This window comes from Culex pipiens, chromosome 1 (assembly GCF_016801865.2).
Source record: "Culex pipiens pallens isolate TS chromosome 1, TS_CPP_V2, whole genome shotgun sequence".
NCBI classification, from domain to species: Eukaryota; Metazoa; Arthropoda; class Insecta; order Diptera; family Culicidae; genus Culex; species Culex pipiens.
The window spans coordinates 99,774,281-99,792,666 of record NC_068937.1 but is presented as its reverse complement, the minus strand read 5'-3'; the positions used below and the strand labels follow the sequence as shown (position 1 = coordinate 99,792,666).

The following is an 18,386-nucleotide window of genomic DNA, read 5'->3' as shown; positions in this document are numbered from 1 at the left end:
GCAATTTATGAAATTTATGAATTTATGAAATTTAAGAAATTTAAGAAATTTAAGCAATTTAAGAAATTTAAGAAATTTAAGAAATTTAAGAAATTTCAAAAATTTAAGAAATTTAAGAAATTTAAGAAATTTAAGAAATTTAAGAAATTTAAGAAATTTAAGAAATTTAAGAAATTTAAGAAATTTAAGAAATTTAAGAAATTTAAGAAATTTAAGAAATTTAAGAAATTTAAGAAATGTAAGAAATGTAAGAAATGTAAGAAATGTAAGAAATTTAAGAAATATAAGAAATTTAAGAAATTTAAGAAATTTAAGAAATTTAAGAAATTTAAGAAATTTAAGAAATTTAAGAAATTTAAGAAATTTAAGAAATTTAAGAAATTTAAGAAATTTAAGAAATTTAAGAAATTTAAGAAATTTAAGAAATTTAAGAAATTTAAGAAATTTAAGAAATTTAAAAAATTTAAGAAATTTAAGAAATTTAAAAAAATTAAGAAATTTAAGAAATTTAAAAAATTTAAGAAATTTAAGAAATTTAAGAAATTTAAGAAATTTAAGAAATTTAAGAAATTTAAGAAATTTAAGAAATTTAAGAAATTTAAGAAATTTAAGAAATTTAAGAAATTTAAGAAATTTAAGAAATTTAAGAAATTTAAGAAATTTAAGAAATTTAAGAAATTTAAGAAATTTAAGAAATTTAAGAAATTTAAGAAATTTAAGAAATTTAAGAAATTTAAGAAATTTAAGAAATTTAAGAAATTTAAGAAATTTAAGAAATTTAAGAAATTTAAGAAATTTAAGAAATTTAAGAAATTTAAGAAATTTAAGAAATTTAAGAAATTTAAGAAATTTAAGAAATTTAAGAAATTTAAGAAATTTAAGAAATTTAAGAAATTTAAGAAATTTAAGAAATTTAAGAAATTTAAGAAATTTAAGAAATTTAAGAAATTTAAGAAATTTAAGAAATTTAAGAAATTTAAGAAATTTAAGAAATTTAAGAAATTTAAGAAATTTAAGAAATTTAAGAAATTTAAGAAATTTAAGAAATTTAAGAAATTTAAGAAATTTAAGAAATTTTAAAAAATTAAGAAATTTAAGAAATTTAAGAAATTTAAAAAATTTAAGAAATTTAAGAAATTTAAAAAATTTAAGAAATTTAAGAAATTTAAAAAATTTAAGAAATTTAAGAAATTTAAGGAATTTAAGAAATTTAAGAAATTTAAGAAATTTAAGAAATTTAAAAAAATTAAGAAATTTAAGAAATTTAAGAAATTTAAGAAATTTAAGAAATTTAAGAAATTTAAAAAATTTAAGAAATTTAAGAAATTTAAGAAATTTAAGAAATTTAAGAAATTTAAAAAAATTAAAAAATTTAAGAAATTTAAGAAATTTAAAAAATTTAAGAAATTTAAGAAATTTAAGAAATTTAAGAAATTTAAGAAATTAAGGAATTTATGAATTTTAAGGGATTTTAAGAATTTGAGGAATTTTACGAATTTTTGAAATATTAAGATTTTTAGGAATTTTATGAATTTAAGGAATTTTATGAATTTAAGGAATTTTATGAATTTTAGAAATTTTAGGAATTTTAAGAATTCCCGAAATTTTAGGAATTTTAAAGAATTCAAGGAATTTTAGAAATTTAAAGAAACTATGAAATTTAAGAAATTCAAGGAAGTAAAGGAATTTATGAAATTGAGAATTAAGGAATTTGAGAAGAATTCAAGAATCTTAAACCGAACTGTCAACTTTTCTTGGGGTGATTCACGAAAAGAATGCGTTACTTTTTTGACCGCATTTCCTCTAAGTTTCGGACGGATTCTATCACTCTTGAAAATTCGTAAGGTCAGACCATAATGGTTGACATCCTGTACCGCTTTAAGAATTTAGGTTCGGACAATGTCATAGACATGCCGTAGCGCTGGATGATTTGTAGATTCAGACTAATTCCGTAGACCGTCTTGCAAAAACGCCCGGAATTTATTTATTCATGGTTCTCTCCCCCTTCAGGTTTGGGCTCCAGCCGGCGCCACCTGCAGGGCGGTGGTAGCCTCTCGGGCAGCCTGCACGGCATCAACAACGAACCGATGCAGATCCCGCCGGCGCCGCTGCCCCCCGTTAGCGTGCCGCCGCACGTCTGCATTAACGACACCCTGCTCGACACGGACGACCTGGACAACGACCTGTTCGTGAACGGTTGCGACCGCTTCGACGACAACGGCGAGTGTGTATAGCGGTGAGAGAAACCAGCGAAGCCCCGCCGCTACCGTCTGCTTTACCGACAGTGCAGCATCTGTCACTTTTGCCAGCACTTTTACCGCGGTCGGTACTGCTGCTCGTTCTACTACTACTACCCGTACGACTACTGCTCCAAGATGATGGCGCTGCTGTGCCTGGGCAACGTGCCGGTTGGCAACCGACGGCACGTAAACAACAACAACAATGGCGGCGGCGACGGTCGCGGTAGTAGTGGTGGTGGTGCTGTCAGATTCAACCACCCGCCGCGCGCTCACAGTTGCGACTTTGACGAGTACTACTACTACATTCAACAACAACAACAACATCCGGCTACGGCAGCCACGGTTGACACTTTGAAGGTTATCTATTATTAGGGCATAAACAATGCGCGACGACTGGCAACAAGAAGGTAAACAAACAGCAAAACCAATACTCTCTTTGTAAACGACTTCTTCTTCACTTTTGTTCTTATCCAAGGAAAGAAAATGGCAACAAGGCATTAACAATAATTAAACAAGGATAAACAAGAAACTAACATTAGATAAATTAAATATTTTAATTAATGAAAAACAAGGTAAAGTAAAATTTTTTATCCAACACTATGAATTAACAACACTGTCGAGAGCAAGTAATTCATACCAAGAGGACAAATGAAACGATTAATGGATATTGCAAGTATAGTAAAAAAAAAGAAGTAAAAACAAAGATTTCACAACCAATCGCAATACATTATATTTTAGTTTAGGTTTTCCAAAATGCAGGAAGGAAACAAAAAATCTGTAACTGTAACATAGCTATTAACGGCAATTAACAAAGTAAAAAAACATGCAAGGAGCATTCACGAGAGGCGAGGTGAAATTGTTTTATTTGTAAAGTTCATTTTATATGAAACCCCCTTTTTAAAAAAAAATATTGAAAAAACGTAGAAAATAATGGCAAAAACGACACATCCCAAAAAGAAGAAAATCGTGAACGAATAACCAAATTAACAAACAAACAAAAACTAGGAAATATTTCAATTCAACAACACTGACACATACTCCAAGTACACGAACACACACTCACACGCATAGCCACAGGACATTGATATTAGAGAGAGAAACGAAAGCAAAGATGGCGAGAGAATAATGTCGTAGACACTAACACACACTCAGAATACACAAAAACACAAATAATTTGTAACATAAACAAAAAGGGAAAAAAAGGCAAGTTGTTTTTTATATATTTGTACGACATAGTGTTATTAGACATTGATAAACAAAAAGTAAACAAGAAAAAACGATGTGTAGACTAAACAACACGACTAATAAGAAAACAAACACACTTGAGAGCGGGCGAGAGAACGAAGAGAGAGAGAGATAGAGAGAGCGAAACACGATAGCTCCAAAGCAAGCGTTTTTTTAAACGATCGAATTCAGTTTAACTTCACCAATACACATAAAAAAACACATCTGCTCTCACGCAATCTCATACTGTCTCTCTCATATTCTCTTTTGAGTGCAACTCTCTCGCGAGAGCGAAACAAAAACACGAAACCAAACAATCCCACTCATCGGTTGATACATATTTCATAAACAAAAAAAACTACCTATACTCTCATGTTACGCAACAAATATTAACGAAAACGGCAAACAACTCACAAACACACAATTATTATGATCATAACACACACACAAACTCATGTTTACGCTTAAAATGATCTTCCCTTTATGAAATAAACGAAACAAAAAAAGGTACACAATGCAAGGCACGGCACACAAACACACTCAACAGCGACAGACGCAAGAAAGAAGGTAAGTGGTAATCAAGTTTTGTATAAACAGAAAACACAACAACAAAAACAACGGAAATCAAAGCGAGTCTTGCGGGATCTATGTGAAAAATTGTGTGTGAACCGGTTGGAGGCAATCAAACGCAAAAAAAAACAAAAAAACGAAACAGAACATAAGGAGTAAAGAAACACTAACAGAAACAAGTAAACATAACAGTTAATCATGTATTAAATGTGTAAAGAACCTAAACAAACTATAATTTAACAGAAGCAGGAACGTGAGGTTAACCAAGATATATTGCAAAATGTGAGCGTCCAGAAATAAGTAAACACACATACATACACAAGTATAGTAAACCAAAAGCAAGCAAAAACAAAACAAAAAAGGTACATATACTAAAACTCAGAAAACACGGTCGCGAGCGGAAGTAAACACACACAAAGAACACACTTACTACACACCACTCAATATCAGATCCGGGCATGGTTAAGCTAAAGGGTAAACAAAAGGAGAGAACGCGTCAAAGGGAACCACGACTCCCCTCGAATCTTCCGCAAAAATAGGTCTGATAAAAAGTTTTTAAATTAAACAATTTAAACAGCAAACAAGAAGGGTTAAACGACAATGCACACCTCTTACAGACAAGAAAAAAAACACAAACACCTTCAAGCAGCAACGTGTCAAACGTCACTTTCCATTTTTTGTCGTTGGGCGCGGCAGGCCTTGACTTTTTAGGTTTAACGAAAGCAAAAGTAACGGGGAAAACGTCAAAATTTAACAACACACACAAGCACTAGTTTACAATGTTTACAAGTGAGTGTCTAGAAGCAAACAAAACAAAAATCACACAGAATAATCAGTAAAGCAGGTATTAGACTATGGCAAAGGAACAAACTCGCAAACAAAGCAGGCAAACTGCCAAACTGTCAAGTTTGTTTGATTGTTTGTCGTAGTCCAATACCTGTGAAGAATATCAAATAAACAGTGCTTTTGTGGAGCAAAATACCCTTTTAAAACATCCCACTTAATTCATGGTTGAATTTGTGTTGATCTTCTCCCAACCTTCTCCGTTAGCGATGCGTAAGCTTTGTGTCACTTCCCACGATACTGTGCTACACTGTGATGCGGGGTGTATCACTTTTTCTTTGGAATTTACCTAAACAAAATAAAACTTTTTATTGAGTTTTCTACAAACTTTCTCAATGTACGATTTTTGAATTTTTTTTAAATTCTCCCAACAAACTTCAAGCTATATCGGTTTGACGTTTGCTGCGTCAAATTTGGTTCGTTTCGCGTTTAAAAACACAAAAAATCATCAAAATGTGGAAATAAAAAAACTGTCATTGGTTTCATAGTGGTAAAGTGTAAACAACGCAGAAAGCGCGTGTCACTTATCTTAACAAACAAACGCGGTCTGAGCTTTTGTGACAGGTGGTGTCATTGCGTTTGACAGCTCGTCGTGCAGGTGGGGTGGCGAAACATTTGCGATGCGGTCGCCTTCTTCCCATGCTTCTTCCTCCTCATCCCCGAACGCGAACGCGTCCAGGGTTGTTCAAAGTAATGTGACGGAGCTGGTCTCCAACGCGCTTCAAAACAAATCACTTCCAGCGCCTTTCGCAAATGTTTTTCCGACTCAAGCGCACGACTCATATCGCGAAGCGAAAGTAAAAAATATCACCAACACACACAAACACACACGTATTTAAGAGGCATAACGGGATCTAATCTGGTACACACACACACACAAGCTCAATAGGAACAAAAATTCACTCCACAAACACACAACAAGGTGTTACGCAAGAACGCATTCACGAAGAAAAGGGGTGTAAACAAAAGATAAAAGAATCGAAGCTAAAGGAACCTTAGGATTAAATGTTTGTTAAACCGATTGGAGAACGCGTAGCAAGTCAAAACAGAAATCCTGTCTGCGAACTGACATAACAAAGCAAAAAGGGTAAAGAGAAGGTAGCAGAACGGTGGAAACAAAACGAAAACACAAACACAAGCGGCTTGGGCGGATTTCTGTGTTTTAAATGTCAGTTTTTTAGCGAAAGTAAAAGTAAACAAAAACACACAGACACAGGCTCACGCAGAAAAGAACACAAGAGAAACAACAGCAACAAGAACACACAGACACAACTATACGGAACGAAGCAAGCGCTGAGCGATTTAAGGGGAAAGCGCCGCTCGAACTGGCTTTGAAATCCAACTCGATGCTCGAGAGCAAGAGGGAAAAAACAAAATGGCGCCCAAGTGCGGCAAATTGATAATCACTGCCTAAATAAAAAATATTAAAGAATACATATTGAAAATTTTACTAAGCAAAACAAAAGCAAACAAATTACATCCACACAAACGAAACGACAATGCGGACGGAACGATAACAGTAACAAACACAAACGCAGACATACAAACGCGGTCTGGGAACACTTCCGCTGGCGCATTTCGAAGCATTCCCAGAATAAAAAAGAATTAGAAAATTATGAATAATTTTTATACATCCCTACACAAAAATACCCCCCGGAGAGCTCGAAATGACGTTCGGAAACGTTCCCGCGCCAGAGCAGAGCAAGCCATGACATCGAGGACGCGGATTTCAAAGCCTACATCGATCGACCCCTAAACAAAAAAAACTCTCTAGAAAAAAATGAGTGGTAGTTGAACCGTTTCGAAATTAGCGTAAAAATTGAAACATGTTTTACGAGAGACCTTGATGATCCCCGCGGGGACACCTTTCTGTCCGACAAACAAACACAAAAGTAATCGACTCGTTGCTAGCCCCCCCTCCCCCCCCCCCCCCCTCAACAAACTCACAACCGATGTAGAAGTAAAAAAAACACGCACTCACACTCACACACAGATACAGGGTAGTTGTTTAGTTAAGTTACCTCTAGATTTAAACAAAAAAAAAAGCAGAATTTAAACCTAACCTACACAAACACTTCCCGATCGCAAAATCGAAACTCTCCCTCTGAAACCGAAACCGAACCGTTCCCTGCGGGAATCCTAGTGTTTTCAAAGTGACACACCCACACGCACATCAAACACAAACATTCACACACACACACACAAACAGGAAGAGTAAACAAGCGGCAAAAACAATACCCAGACAAAACAAAACAAAAAGGCAGATCGAGGTTCCGATTGTTCCAAGGGTCCTTTCCGGCAAAGGCACGAAAACATAAACATGTGTAAACGAGTAGGTCATTTTTTTAATAAACAAACAAACAAGAAGCGCGCAGTTTGACAGATGAACACACCAATACCAGAAGAGGGATATGAAGCGCGCGCTCGCTCAAACAAACACCTGCGCGTCAACGTCAACGACACGACGAAAGGACGCTTGGAATGATTGAGGTATTTAAACAGAAAATAAAAAAAAGTAAAATAATTCCTAATGTTGTTTGTTATAATAAAAATAAACTGTTACATAAATTATAAAATAACAGCAAAAAATAATAAAAAAGGAGAAAAACATCTGGAAAAAATGATAAAAAAATGAAAAAAATGTTAAGAGTATAGAACTCATTTTGATATTAATTAATAAAAAAAAAGAAAAGAAAAAGGAAAACTGTAATTTTAAGAATCAATAACGTGAGTTAACGAAAAATATAAGATAATGATTTAAAGAAAGAAAAGTGTTTTTTCGACAAACGCACCCGTCTTTTCATTTCGCGCGCGGTGGTAATGTCACAGTCTTAGGACTTGGAGCAATAAATGCAAACATTAGAGGATTCGCTCTACGCAAGCCATACGACCAAATACACTCTAAGGGCAGATTCAGATTCAGAAATTACATATCAACCAACTTACACAGCTTGAAGCTGTGTCCTAAGAATAATTTTGATCCATAAACATGTATCTTAGGTCCATGTTGCCCTATACTCCCCAAAAAGACACGCGGCAAACCAGCCTCGCCGCACTTTCGGCAAATGCGCGCTGTCAAATCCCATACTGCGCGTTTTGGTTTTAGTTGATCTTCTTCTTCGAATCGCTTGGCATTGTTGCCAGGCACATTCTGAAATGCCGATCGGCGTGTACCTTAGAGAAAAACGGGCAATACCGTTACTGGGAAAAGTGAGTATTTGCGCAACGAAACTGCAAAAATATATCGAGCCTAATTTTAGATTGTTTAAATGTGTCCAAATATTTTTAAAGCCTACAATTTTTTTAATCGCTCCAATAAATAATTCCCGATAAAAATTTAAAAAGTTTGGGTTTAATTTGATAATGTTAAGTATCGCGCAACCTTTTCCGAAAAATACAAATCATGTTCCATCTACATTTACTGTCTTCCTTAAAAAAAAATGACTAAAAAACGAAATGTCCAAAAGATTCCGAAAGATTTTAGTAAATTCCCGGCTTTTACCCAACTCTATTAAAAGTAGTAGTAGCTTTGCATCATTGGAATAATAAAATGTTTTTTACTGACCTTAAAATGGTGTTCGTTGGCAGCTAAGAAATTGATGTTACCTTGATTCGTTGTTTGTTGGCCAGCTTCGTTTGGTTGGCACAGCACTTCTAGTACGGACCTCACTTTTATCACTCTGTTGGTCGACTGAATCTCCACCATCACTACGAAGTGCAAGTTTAAGAACCAAATCATGATTCACTAGCAGATTTGGTAAGCACATCACAAGTTGCGAAGATTTGCCCATACACAATTAAGATTATTTGATTTCGTCGTCAGCTGCATCCCTCTGTCGATTTCTTTTCTCGATCTTGGATTATCATTCTGGAGTTGATCACCTGAAACGAAAGACAACGGAGAATATTTCTTTCGTCAATAACGAGCCGCGCTCTTTTGTTTGTTAGACTTTCTACCGTTTATTGTTTGAGTTATGTAAAACATTCATAAGTTAATTGCATAAAACAACTACTACGACACTAACGATTAACATTAAATATAAGTAAATATTTCTCTTCTGCTCTTCGACGACTAACTAGTGTTTGTGAGGGGAAAGGCTAAAAGGGGGTTCAGAAAAACACTGACATTTTTTAAAATGGAAGAGCTAAGCCACTAACTGTTCGCATCGTCGTTTTGATTATTGTTTGTTAAGACACTTGATTACGTTCATTTTTTTTAATACTAGATTGTTCGTATGCGTTTCAAAACTGTGTGCGTTCAACGTTTCGCTAAAATACCAATTCAATTTACCGCTCGTTTTAATTTGGAGTGATAGCTGCAGTGAAAAGCGTTTCCAGGGTTTTCCACGTTCCCGGAGATTCAGGAAATGTTGCGGTACTTTGTGAACAGCGTGTACAGCACGCGCAGCGTCGACTTCAGGTCCATGTTGACAATATCTAGCCGGAAAAAGAGACTTTTAAGTAGTGATGACATTTGATTTGAGTGTTTTGGGGGTACCTTCCGGTCGCGCCTTCGGCTTCAGCCCCTGGTCCATCATGAGTTCGAACGCGAAGCTCACGTTGTGCACCATCTGGTCGGTGTCCTTCGGCGTCAGGTGGAACTCGTGCAGCGGCACGAAGAATCCACCCAGCAGTCCCATCAGCAGGCAGAGAAACACTCCGTCCTTAAAGTCCGACCCCAGATCGGCCGCTTCGAAGTTCAGCTTGTTTAGATGCTTGTTGACGAACGTGATTAGCGATTTCTTGACTACGGCCAGCTTTTCCGGAGCGTGATCGAACAGCGTGTCGAAGGCGTCCCGCTCGCAGCGCATGCCCACGTCGTCGTACTGCTCGGTGATTTGCTCCTTCAGGAACCTGCGCCGAGGGAGCTAGGTCAATATTTGCGATTTGGGTTAGCAATGCAAGTCTCTTACCGGCTCGTGAGCTTTCCGTTAACTTTCTGCGCAAGCACGACCGTGACGGACACGTTCTCCGGAAGGCGAATCGGTGCCCGGAAGTGACGCACCAGGGCCACCAGCAGATGCAAGATCGAGACGGTGTTCTTCGTGTGAATGCTCTCGACGGTCCATTTTGGGATGTTGTGATGGAAGCCCAGAGTCTGTAAGTAAATAAATCCATTACAATTCGAGAATAGCCCAAATAAAAATGTGCAGGGTGTTATGTTACACATGACCAATATAACAAAGAACTTTGCAAAATCCATGAAATTGTACACCCATATTGCCCAAACTCGTATGGTTCGGTAGGACAGCGAATGACCAAGAAGGTTAAAACTGCCAGAAATAAATGAATTGACAACAACAACAACGTATGGCTCGGTAAATGTCCCCGAACGGAACGTCTCTGATGGCACCGCCCACTCCAGCTTGCGGCCAATTCCTGTGGTCGGAGTATTTCGAGTCATTCCGGCTGATCAGTCTCCGCATGGGCTGCTTCTCGCTCCAGGCCATCTGCTTTCGGCCAACTGGATCCAGACCTCCAGTCACCGTGTCCAGCTTGATGTTTACTTCTCGACGTGCAACGAAAGAATGATTTCCCTGGAGTGACCGAGTCGGGTTATATTGGCCTAGAATGGAGCCCCGCCTCTTTGCACGTAGTGCTGAAACTTCCACGCAACAGTAAATTTTTGCGTTGCAGACCGCTTTCCAAACACAGACGGGAACTTCAAGTATCTAAATGGAAATCGTCACGTAACGCGCAACACTTTTCGTTTTGCTGGATTTACACTGCGTCAGAAATAGAGCCCTTAGGACAAAGTTCTCTGTCGAACTCACGTGATTAACGGCGTTAAGCACGACCGCCAGCTTCTGCCGCTGGCCCTCGGCGGACTGCGTAACCTCGGCCACGTTCAGCTTGTGGCCGGTGAGCTTCTCGAACAGCTTTTGCAGCACCTGCCCATCGTACAGGTCCTCTTCGATGTTTGTGACAATTATGCGCTCCTCAACTAGCTCGTCGTTGATCCAGTCAATCAGAACCTGCAGCAGCTCGCGAAAATGCGGATGTTCGAGCGAAGCCTGCTGCACGATCGAGCGGGACTCGTTGTCCTCAAGGTTGTAGTCTTCCGGCGGGATGACGGGTGCGTTCGGACTGCCCGGGGAATCGATGGCGATTTTGCCCTCTTGTTGGACTTCTTGAACTGAAATTAAAAAAAAAAATCAAATTTAAAATGAGACAAATTGCCGCAAATTTTGGAACAGCTTTGGCATCCAGAAGTTTCATTCTCGTATTTAAATTCGTAGAAATCTAGTTCTACAGAGCAGCCAGCAGAACATTGCTCAATGAATCGCCTTGTTTATATTTATCGACGGTGACGTCACGCTCGAATACGGTCGACCTCCACAATGATTCACCCACACGCAAAAGCTAAACCTAGAGGTTCGCTCAACTTCCAGCTGGTTCTTATTTCCCTTTTTTAACCGCCAACAACCCTCTTAAATCGTAAATCTTTCCCACTTTGTACCCACATCCAGATCGAAGCAGGCCCACGGAACTTTGTTTTCACTTTCAAATGTCCATAAATGGCAGAAATTCCAACGAGAGCTGTCACTTGAAGTGGTGTTACGCCCCACGGAGAACAAAAATTCTGCGACCAATCAACTCACCCTCCTTGATGCGCTTCTTGCGGCCGAGCGTGCCGATCTTGTCCCAGAAGCTTTCCTCCTTGTCGAAGTTTTTGCCGGAAGTGGGCGTCCGCGGCGATTTGGGCCTGCTCAGGGTGCTCATCTTGATGCGTAGCTGCTGGTGCTGTTGCTGTTGCGACGACGACTTTTTGACTGCGCCCTGCACCTGAGTTGACGTTTGACTTTTTTGTTTTGTTTCTGTTTTGGTCGTTTTGGTCCATAGAGATCTCCACGGTTTCTCTCACGCACACCACACGCTTACCAGGGGAACTCAAATTTGAGTGGATCCAATCAAAACGGCGCAAACCGTAGCCATACAAATTTGACATCGAGTACCCGAACTTAATTTTAACATGGTGAAGCCGATCTCAAATTTGACATGGGCTGGGTACCGGAAAAATCCTCCAGGAAAGCAAAAAAATGGTTCCGGGGGACGGATATCGGTTCGGAATGATAGTGAAAAGGAAATTGTCGTTTTGGGCTATTTTTTTTTGTTAATTTTATTTGAATTTTAATGGTGTTATAATTTAACTTAATTCCATAATTTTCAGCATTAGGAGCAACGGATCCTCCTCCAAACCTTCGTGCTACTGCTCGTACCGGAGGATTGCCACCCGGGACATCGTGTTTAGCGGAATTCAACGGAATTGACTACGGGTGGACGAGGACTAGCGAGTGACACTTGTCGACATCGTTGGAGAGTTCGGTGACAAGGTTGCGCGGGCTATCGGTTCGGACGATTAGAATAACGATTACGTTCCAGCGGCCGGATGACGATGCTCTTGTCGACCGGATCACCGGGGACGATCGGCCAGCTGTCAAAGACAGACAGGCAGAAGGCTTGGCCTTGGGTGTGCGTTCGCAGGTCGGCGTGCGTTCGATGGCGGGGAACCGGAGACGGGTGCATCCTGGGCGACGTGGCCACGTTGCCGGGCAAGAACGGTGTTCACGGAGGAAACGCAATCGGCGGGGGCTTGCACTTGGACGAAGAGATACGATTCCATGAGGCGGGGTGTGGCCATGGGGAAGGCGGAGTAGGCGACTCGACGGGCGGTTGGGATGATTTGGCAACCTCCGCGGTGGAGCGTTTTGTGGGCGATGGATTGGTCGATAATTTTGAACTTGACGTTCCTAATGGGTTCTTCGCAGAGCGGTCCATCGCGCGAGCCCAACTGGAAGCCTTGCACGATGGAGTCTTTGACGTGACACTGGTTGACCTTCTCCTGGATGCGCCGCTTCAGTTTGTCCTCGACGGCGCTGACGAGCGGGTTCTACGGGGAGAAGTTATTAACGCCTGAGAAAGAAGTTTCTTCAAGTTTTACTCACATATCCGGTGTTGTAACCGCCGGCTGTGGGCATTCCCTGCGGCATGTACGGTGGATAGCTGGTTCCAGCTCCGGACGGTTGGCCGTAGCCAACGTATCCTCCTCCGGCGGCCGCCGGGTACGGTCGGAACTGTTGCTGCTGCTGCTGCGGATACGGACAGTACGGACTCTGGGTGCTCGTCGGCGGTTGAGGCATGAAAGATTCTGCAAAGAAGCCTTGTTCAAGATAACAATTCCCAAATTCCAAAGAGATCCCCGCACTTACGTGTGGGATACGGTGTCTGCTGCTGCTGCTGCAGCGGCATCACTTCCGTCTTGGCCGCATTCTTGGGCTTGGAGTAAACCGGCGGGTAATCCCCGAAGGTGACGATCATCACCTGTATGAGCCCGAGCAGGTCCGAATGCGCCGGGTTCCAGTCGTGCAAGTACGGCAGATAGATCTTCCCGTTGTGGTCCACGTACATGGACACCTTGATGTGCATGTCGGTGTTGTACGGGCCGAAGGCCAAAATCGCTGGTGATGCGAGCAAATCTCAGTCGTAGTTGACTCGGAAAAACACGCCTCGTCCTCGGCCAGGGTCTTCGCCAGCGGTTCTGCAATCATCGTTCTTTTTGTTGGACGCCTCGGCGAACCACTTGAGCGAACTCGTCTCGACGGCACGGCCACTTTGATGTCAATCTCGGAATACATCTTGCATCACGCAGTCCAGGTAGAGTTCACCGGTGCCGAGATCACGTGCTCGCCGGATTCATGCAATCGAGTAAAGGGTAGGATTTGTTCACCTTGCGCAGGCCGTCCATTATTTTCGGGTGTTCCGACGGGTTGACCGGTTCGATGGCGATCTTGATGATGGACTGGGTGTTTAACTTGAGCGGCCGGTAGATGAACACGTCCTCGTTCATGTTGACATCGGTGATAGTAGAGTGATTCGAAGCGGCGATGATAATTCAATTCCCGGCCTGGACGCGGTTCAACTCGACCTTATAACGCGCCTCGTAGATCAACAACAGCCCGACCTACAGCATATAGGAATCTTTCTCGTCCACGAACGAGTAGTTTTCACCAAGCACTCGAACCTCGCACCCGCGTCGCCGCCGGCAAACCACGCTAATCTAGAATCCAAAGACAACGCATTCCTGGGGAGCGCGGTTCCGGGTTGGAACTCCACCAGATTGGTCCGAACAACTCGACGAAAGGTTTGCCGGCAGGAACCGGTCGTAGCAGCACCATCTTCATGCGGCCGGATTCGAAGGCCGTGTGCGCGTTCGGATCGCACGTGTGGATGTTGCCGGGGATGGCCGGAAAGATCCAGGAAATGATGCGCCCGAGATAGTCGCGGTTGTTTGAGAGCAGAGTGGTAGCTAGGCGAGCGAGCTTGTTCAAGTTTTGGATCGTATAGTTCCGACGGCCAGTGGTGACCGTTATCATAAGTGGATTCGCTTGGAACACCAAGAAGTAACCGTAAGAAATCAGCTTTTCCTTCAAGTAGCCGTTCAACTCTCCGATCGGGTCGCGACGAGCTTCCGTGTTTTGCAGAGTTCTGAACAGCTCATGTCGGTCCAGGTTGCTGTAATCCGAACTCGAATCGCTTCTGCTCGGCCAAATTGTCGTCGAACAGGAAAAGATCGTAGAAAAACTGACGTGGAGCCACCGGACATTCGAATTGATGCCACAGATTCCAGCTCTTCTGCCGACACTCCTCGCCGCAGTACATGAAGAAGACGCAGCTCCGGCAAGGAATCAAGCTGTTGCTGAACTTGACTCCGCAGTTTTCGTAGCACAGGTTGAAGTCAATCACCGTCAGCAGCGGTTCCGCATATAATCACGTCCCCGGATTAAAGTCCTATTCGGCGACCAGGATTCGCCGGTGATCAACCATTATTCCCTTGGCCAGGAGGGGTTGATGTCCACATTAATAACCATCCGCGGACTTGGAACCTTCGAACGGCCAGCGGCAATCTGCTGCTCGCCCTGCTCGAAGTAAACCGCCGACCTTCAAATTCGAAAACATACATCAAAACATAACCTCAATCAAACCACACACGCCTCCCGCCCTACCGATTCCCGTATCCCGTGGCCAGCTGGTCCGTCTCCTTCTCCGCGAAGCAGATGCTCCGTTTGTACCACACCAAAGCTTCCCCATTCTTCCCGTCCAGATAGAGCCGGTTTCCGGTGTTGCGAAAGCGGGCCGCGTCGGCGTCACACTTGCCTTGATGCGGAACCAGCAGCAGATCCGAAGTCCTGGTACAGCATAAAGTCGGCCCGGATAGACCCACGCTCGAGGAGCATCTCCTGCAGCAGGTCGATGGCACTTGTCGCCAGGGGCGGCGGAAGCAGATTCGGATTCATGGTTCGAGCAAGATTACTCCCTTTCAATCACAATCCGGCTCGATTACGAACTGATTGGCAGCCGCGAACCTTCCGTCCCAACCTTTAAGGTTTCTTAATATTCTTCCGGAGCGGGGTTTCGAGCAACTGTTACGCATCGCGACTGTCCCATCCGCGGAATTACGGCAGATCTAGCGGCAGATACTCGTGGTCGAGTCAAGCAGTAGCAAAGTTTGTCCTTTTCCGGCTGCGCCATGTTGCGAAGACCATAATCGAGAATTTGCTGGGCGGCAGATTGCACCTGACCGGAATGGTCATCCGAGACGTGAACTAGCGGTTTGATGATCCTCATGGTCCATGATCGTTCCAAGGGCGGCCAGCGATACCGTGAACGGGACCTCGATCCAAGCATGACCGCGGCCGGGATTATCGAGGGAGCAAGTAGTCGCCCAGATTGTTGCCGAACTTTTGTGGCGAGGGAGCAGCTACAGCGTTACGAAGCTGGTGTGGAGTTGTCGTGCAGGAGAACGCGCTGAATCTGCGGCCTGAACCTTCCTGTTAGCCGCCACCGGCGATGCCGTCAGCGGTCGCTTTCAACTGCTTCCGGCGGTCCTTCCACCGGCGGACATTTCGATGGGTGATGGTTCCGGAGGGACGGTCGTCTTCCAGGAGGGTCATCGATGAGTATCAAGAGCTGAATTTGAAAAGATTAAAATATAAAAAGATGGTAAAGCACAACTGCGAAAAAAATCCGGAAGTATTTGTTGATTTTATTCTTGGATGGCAACGCCCGGTAGAAACAACTTTTGCTGCTTCTTGGCTTCCGGTTTCTCTGAGTGTTAATCAACTCGGTGCGCCATGAATGATGCTGTAAAACATACAAATAAGTGATATTTTTAATAAAAAAAATAATTTGGCAAACTTACCAGAACACCCGCTTTGAAAACGCTAAGTCCCCAGAACTGTCACTTTTTAAATTTCAGCAAAGTCACCAAGCAAAATGAAGTTCGGTTCAGTGATCTCAAATTTGCGAAATAAAATCAAAACAAACCCATCTTAAAATTGACATCGCTGAACCGAACTTCATTTTGCTTGAACGAACTTAAAAATTGAGTTCCCCCAGTAAGCGTGCATGATTCTGTGTTAGTATTCGTATTTAATGTATTGTTTTGGTTTTGCTCGATTGTGATTGGCTGAATGTCAAGCAGCTGATTTTGTTTACACTATTTTTACGCAGACATAGGCAAATCGAGTAGACAAGTCGCCTGTAAAAACCAGCTGTTTACCACGTGCTCGTGGTATAACAAAGGACACAGCTGATTTTGACAGACGAATCATTCTACTCGATTTGCCTGTGTCTGCGTGTAACTAAACTCCAAACTAATACACTCTCGCGCGTGGATATCTCTATGCATGCTGTCAGTTTTTTTTTTATTAGGGTCACTCACTTGCAGTGCTGCTACACCCTTACCAAAAATCATGATTTTTTGAGTTCCAAATCCCACTTTTCATACACCCTTACCAAAAATCATGATTTTTTGAGTTCCAAATCCCACTTTTCATACGATTTTTTGAGTTCAGGTACTACAACCATAAAAATGGTTATATGGGTTGAACTGAAAAATTCGTATGAAAAGTGCGATTTGGAACTCAAAAAATCATGATTTTTGGTAAGGGTGTAGGATTTTTGTTCTCATTTCTTCATGTTTTCTAATTTAATAGGGTCCTTAAATTTAACTATGAACCTGACCTCGAACCTGACAATAATCTCAAAGCTTACAAACGTTGATTTCTCGAGTTTTTTTTTAAAAGGTCCTATAAACAAAATTACCCCTGACTCAAGGCGGTTCTAAAACCACCCAAAAAGCAAAAAATGAAAATTTGGTTTACACTCAACCCCCGGTGGTTGGTAACTTTTTCGTTTGACACTTTTTTAGTTTGTACCCCGTTGGTTGGTCAAAGTCAAACTAAAAAGTGACGAACTGTCACTTTTTACACAGCAACGCACACTATCAAAACAAACGTTTGGTAGTGTTTGTGAACTCCGTGTAAAAGGGGTGTCAAACTAAAAAGTGACCCCGTTCGTTTGACAACAGTTGGTGTCAAACCATCGGGGTTTGAGTGTATAGGACCCTTTAAAAAAACTCTATATTTCTTGACTTTTTTTTGATAAGGTCCTATAAACAAATGTAAACATTGAGTGTATCCCGCTTACTCCGATCGACTTTGACATAAGGTGTGAAAGGGATACACTCAATGTTTACATTTGTTTATAGGACCTTATCAAAAAAAAGTCAAGATTTGTTTATTAAAGAAAATCACAAAAAGGGCATCTTGACAAACTATTTTCAAACCTTATCCTCCAGTTGAGTGCATTTAGTATTAAAATTAAAAAGATAAATATTTCTTTCTAGTTCTGCGGCCAAGTTAATCCAAGTATTCTCAGCTGTGACGATGGCGCCGCCAAGCATATCCTGCACACCCGTGGCACACCCTAATTACTTTGATGCATGCAACGCTTTTCGTTAGAGCAAAAGTGTTTACACACAAGTTCGAGCCTAGATGTACACAGCAAATTCTGATGTTCGTTTTCAGTTTTCAATTAGTTTTTCGCTGAACATCAGTTAAAATTTGTATGGAGCTGTCAAAGTTTGCAGAAATTTCAGCGAGTTTTCATTTACTGAAAATTTCAGTAATGCAGATTTCAGTAAATTTAACTGAATTCAGTAATGAGAAATTGGTGTGTACATCTGTTCTCTGTGCTATTTCCTCACGAACAAACCAAATCTAATTTGAATCTAACAGCCTTTAATGAATGTACAGTCTGAATTTTTTAATTTTTGTATTAAACTTTTGAAAATTATTTTCACGCAAAAAAACATCTCTCGGGTTAGTTTTCAAAAGGTCGTAAGCGCCAGTTGTCCAAAATTAAGTTTTTGGCACGGTTGCACTCTTCTAACGCACTACTAATGATCTACTTGAACAGAATTTCCAAAAAAATAAATTTAAACAAAAATATCGCCTGCATATAAAAGGTCGAATGTGCTTTTCATACGGAGAAGTCACATACGTCCTTGGTGACGCAAGGTCGTAAGTACTGATAATTTCAAAAATGTACTTACGCTCATAGAAAAAGGACGTAAGTTCAGTTTTAATTGCTTTATGATTATGCGCACATGGGTTTTTACGAAAAAAAATGAATATTTGTTATCCCGTTAAAAACATTGCGCTGATT

At 41.1% G+C, this 18,386-nt stretch overlaps 3 protein-coding genes and 1 pseudogene across 11 annotated transcripts in view; 2 read left to right on the top strand and 2 right to left on the bottom strand.

The window, feature by feature from the left end:
- The window catches only part of LOC120425161 (tolloid-like protein 2), a 349,823-nt gene extending 342,778 nt beyond the window's left edge, over positions 1 to 7,045 (top strand). For 8 of the 9 annotated variants that reach the window (XM_039589595.2, XM_039589594.2, XM_039589593.2 and 5 more), the window contains one exon: positions 2,011 to 7,045. In XM_039589595.2, the coding sequence (XP_039445529.1) occupies positions 2,011 to 2,234 (224 nt within the window). In that variant the 3' untranslated portion in view covers positions 2,235 to 7,045. The remainder of the gene's footprint in view (positions 1 to 2,010) is intronic. The other variant, XM_039589597.2, reaches the window with a different exon arrangement.
- Positions 1 to 18,386, top strand: part of LOC120430222 (putative peptidyl-prolyl cis-trans isomerase dodo) — a 277,938-nt gene that overhangs the window by 67,138 nt on the left and 192,414 nt on the right. The gene's annotated exons all lie outside the window — the stretch shown is intronic.
- LOC120425163 (beta-parvin) lies at positions 8,813 to 11,666 on the bottom strand. Its single transcript, XM_039589601.2, has 5 exons — positions 11,480 to 11,666; positions 10,652 to 11,013; positions 9,791 to 9,975; positions 9,376 to 9,731; positions 8,813 to 9,314 (listed from the first exon to the last, which is right to left on the bottom strand). Exons 1-5 carry the CDS (start codon positions 11,598 to 11,600, stop codon positions 9,238 to 9,240), a joined length of 1,101 nt encoding a protein of 366 aa, XP_039445535.1. The 5' UTR covers positions 11,601 to 11,666; the 3' UTR covers positions 8,813 to 9,237.
- Positions 12,049 to 15,956, bottom strand: LOC120425155 (uncharacterized; annotated as a pseudogene).

Excerpts from the sequence above, each read along its gene's own strand:
- LOC120425163 (XM_039589601.2), bottom strand. The coding sequence starts at position 11,600 with ATGAGCACCCTGAGCAGGCCCAAATCGCCGCGGACGCCCACTTCCGGC. Across the intron at positions 11,014-11,479 it reads CAAGAAGCGCATCAAGGAGG|TTCAAGAAGTCCAACAAGAG; the intron begins GTGAGTTGATTG and ends TTTTAATTTCAG. Across the intron at positions 9,976-10,651 it reads TGCTTAACGCCGTTAATCAC|ACTCTGGGCTTCCATCACAA; the intron begins GTGAGTTCGACA and ends ATTTACTTACAG.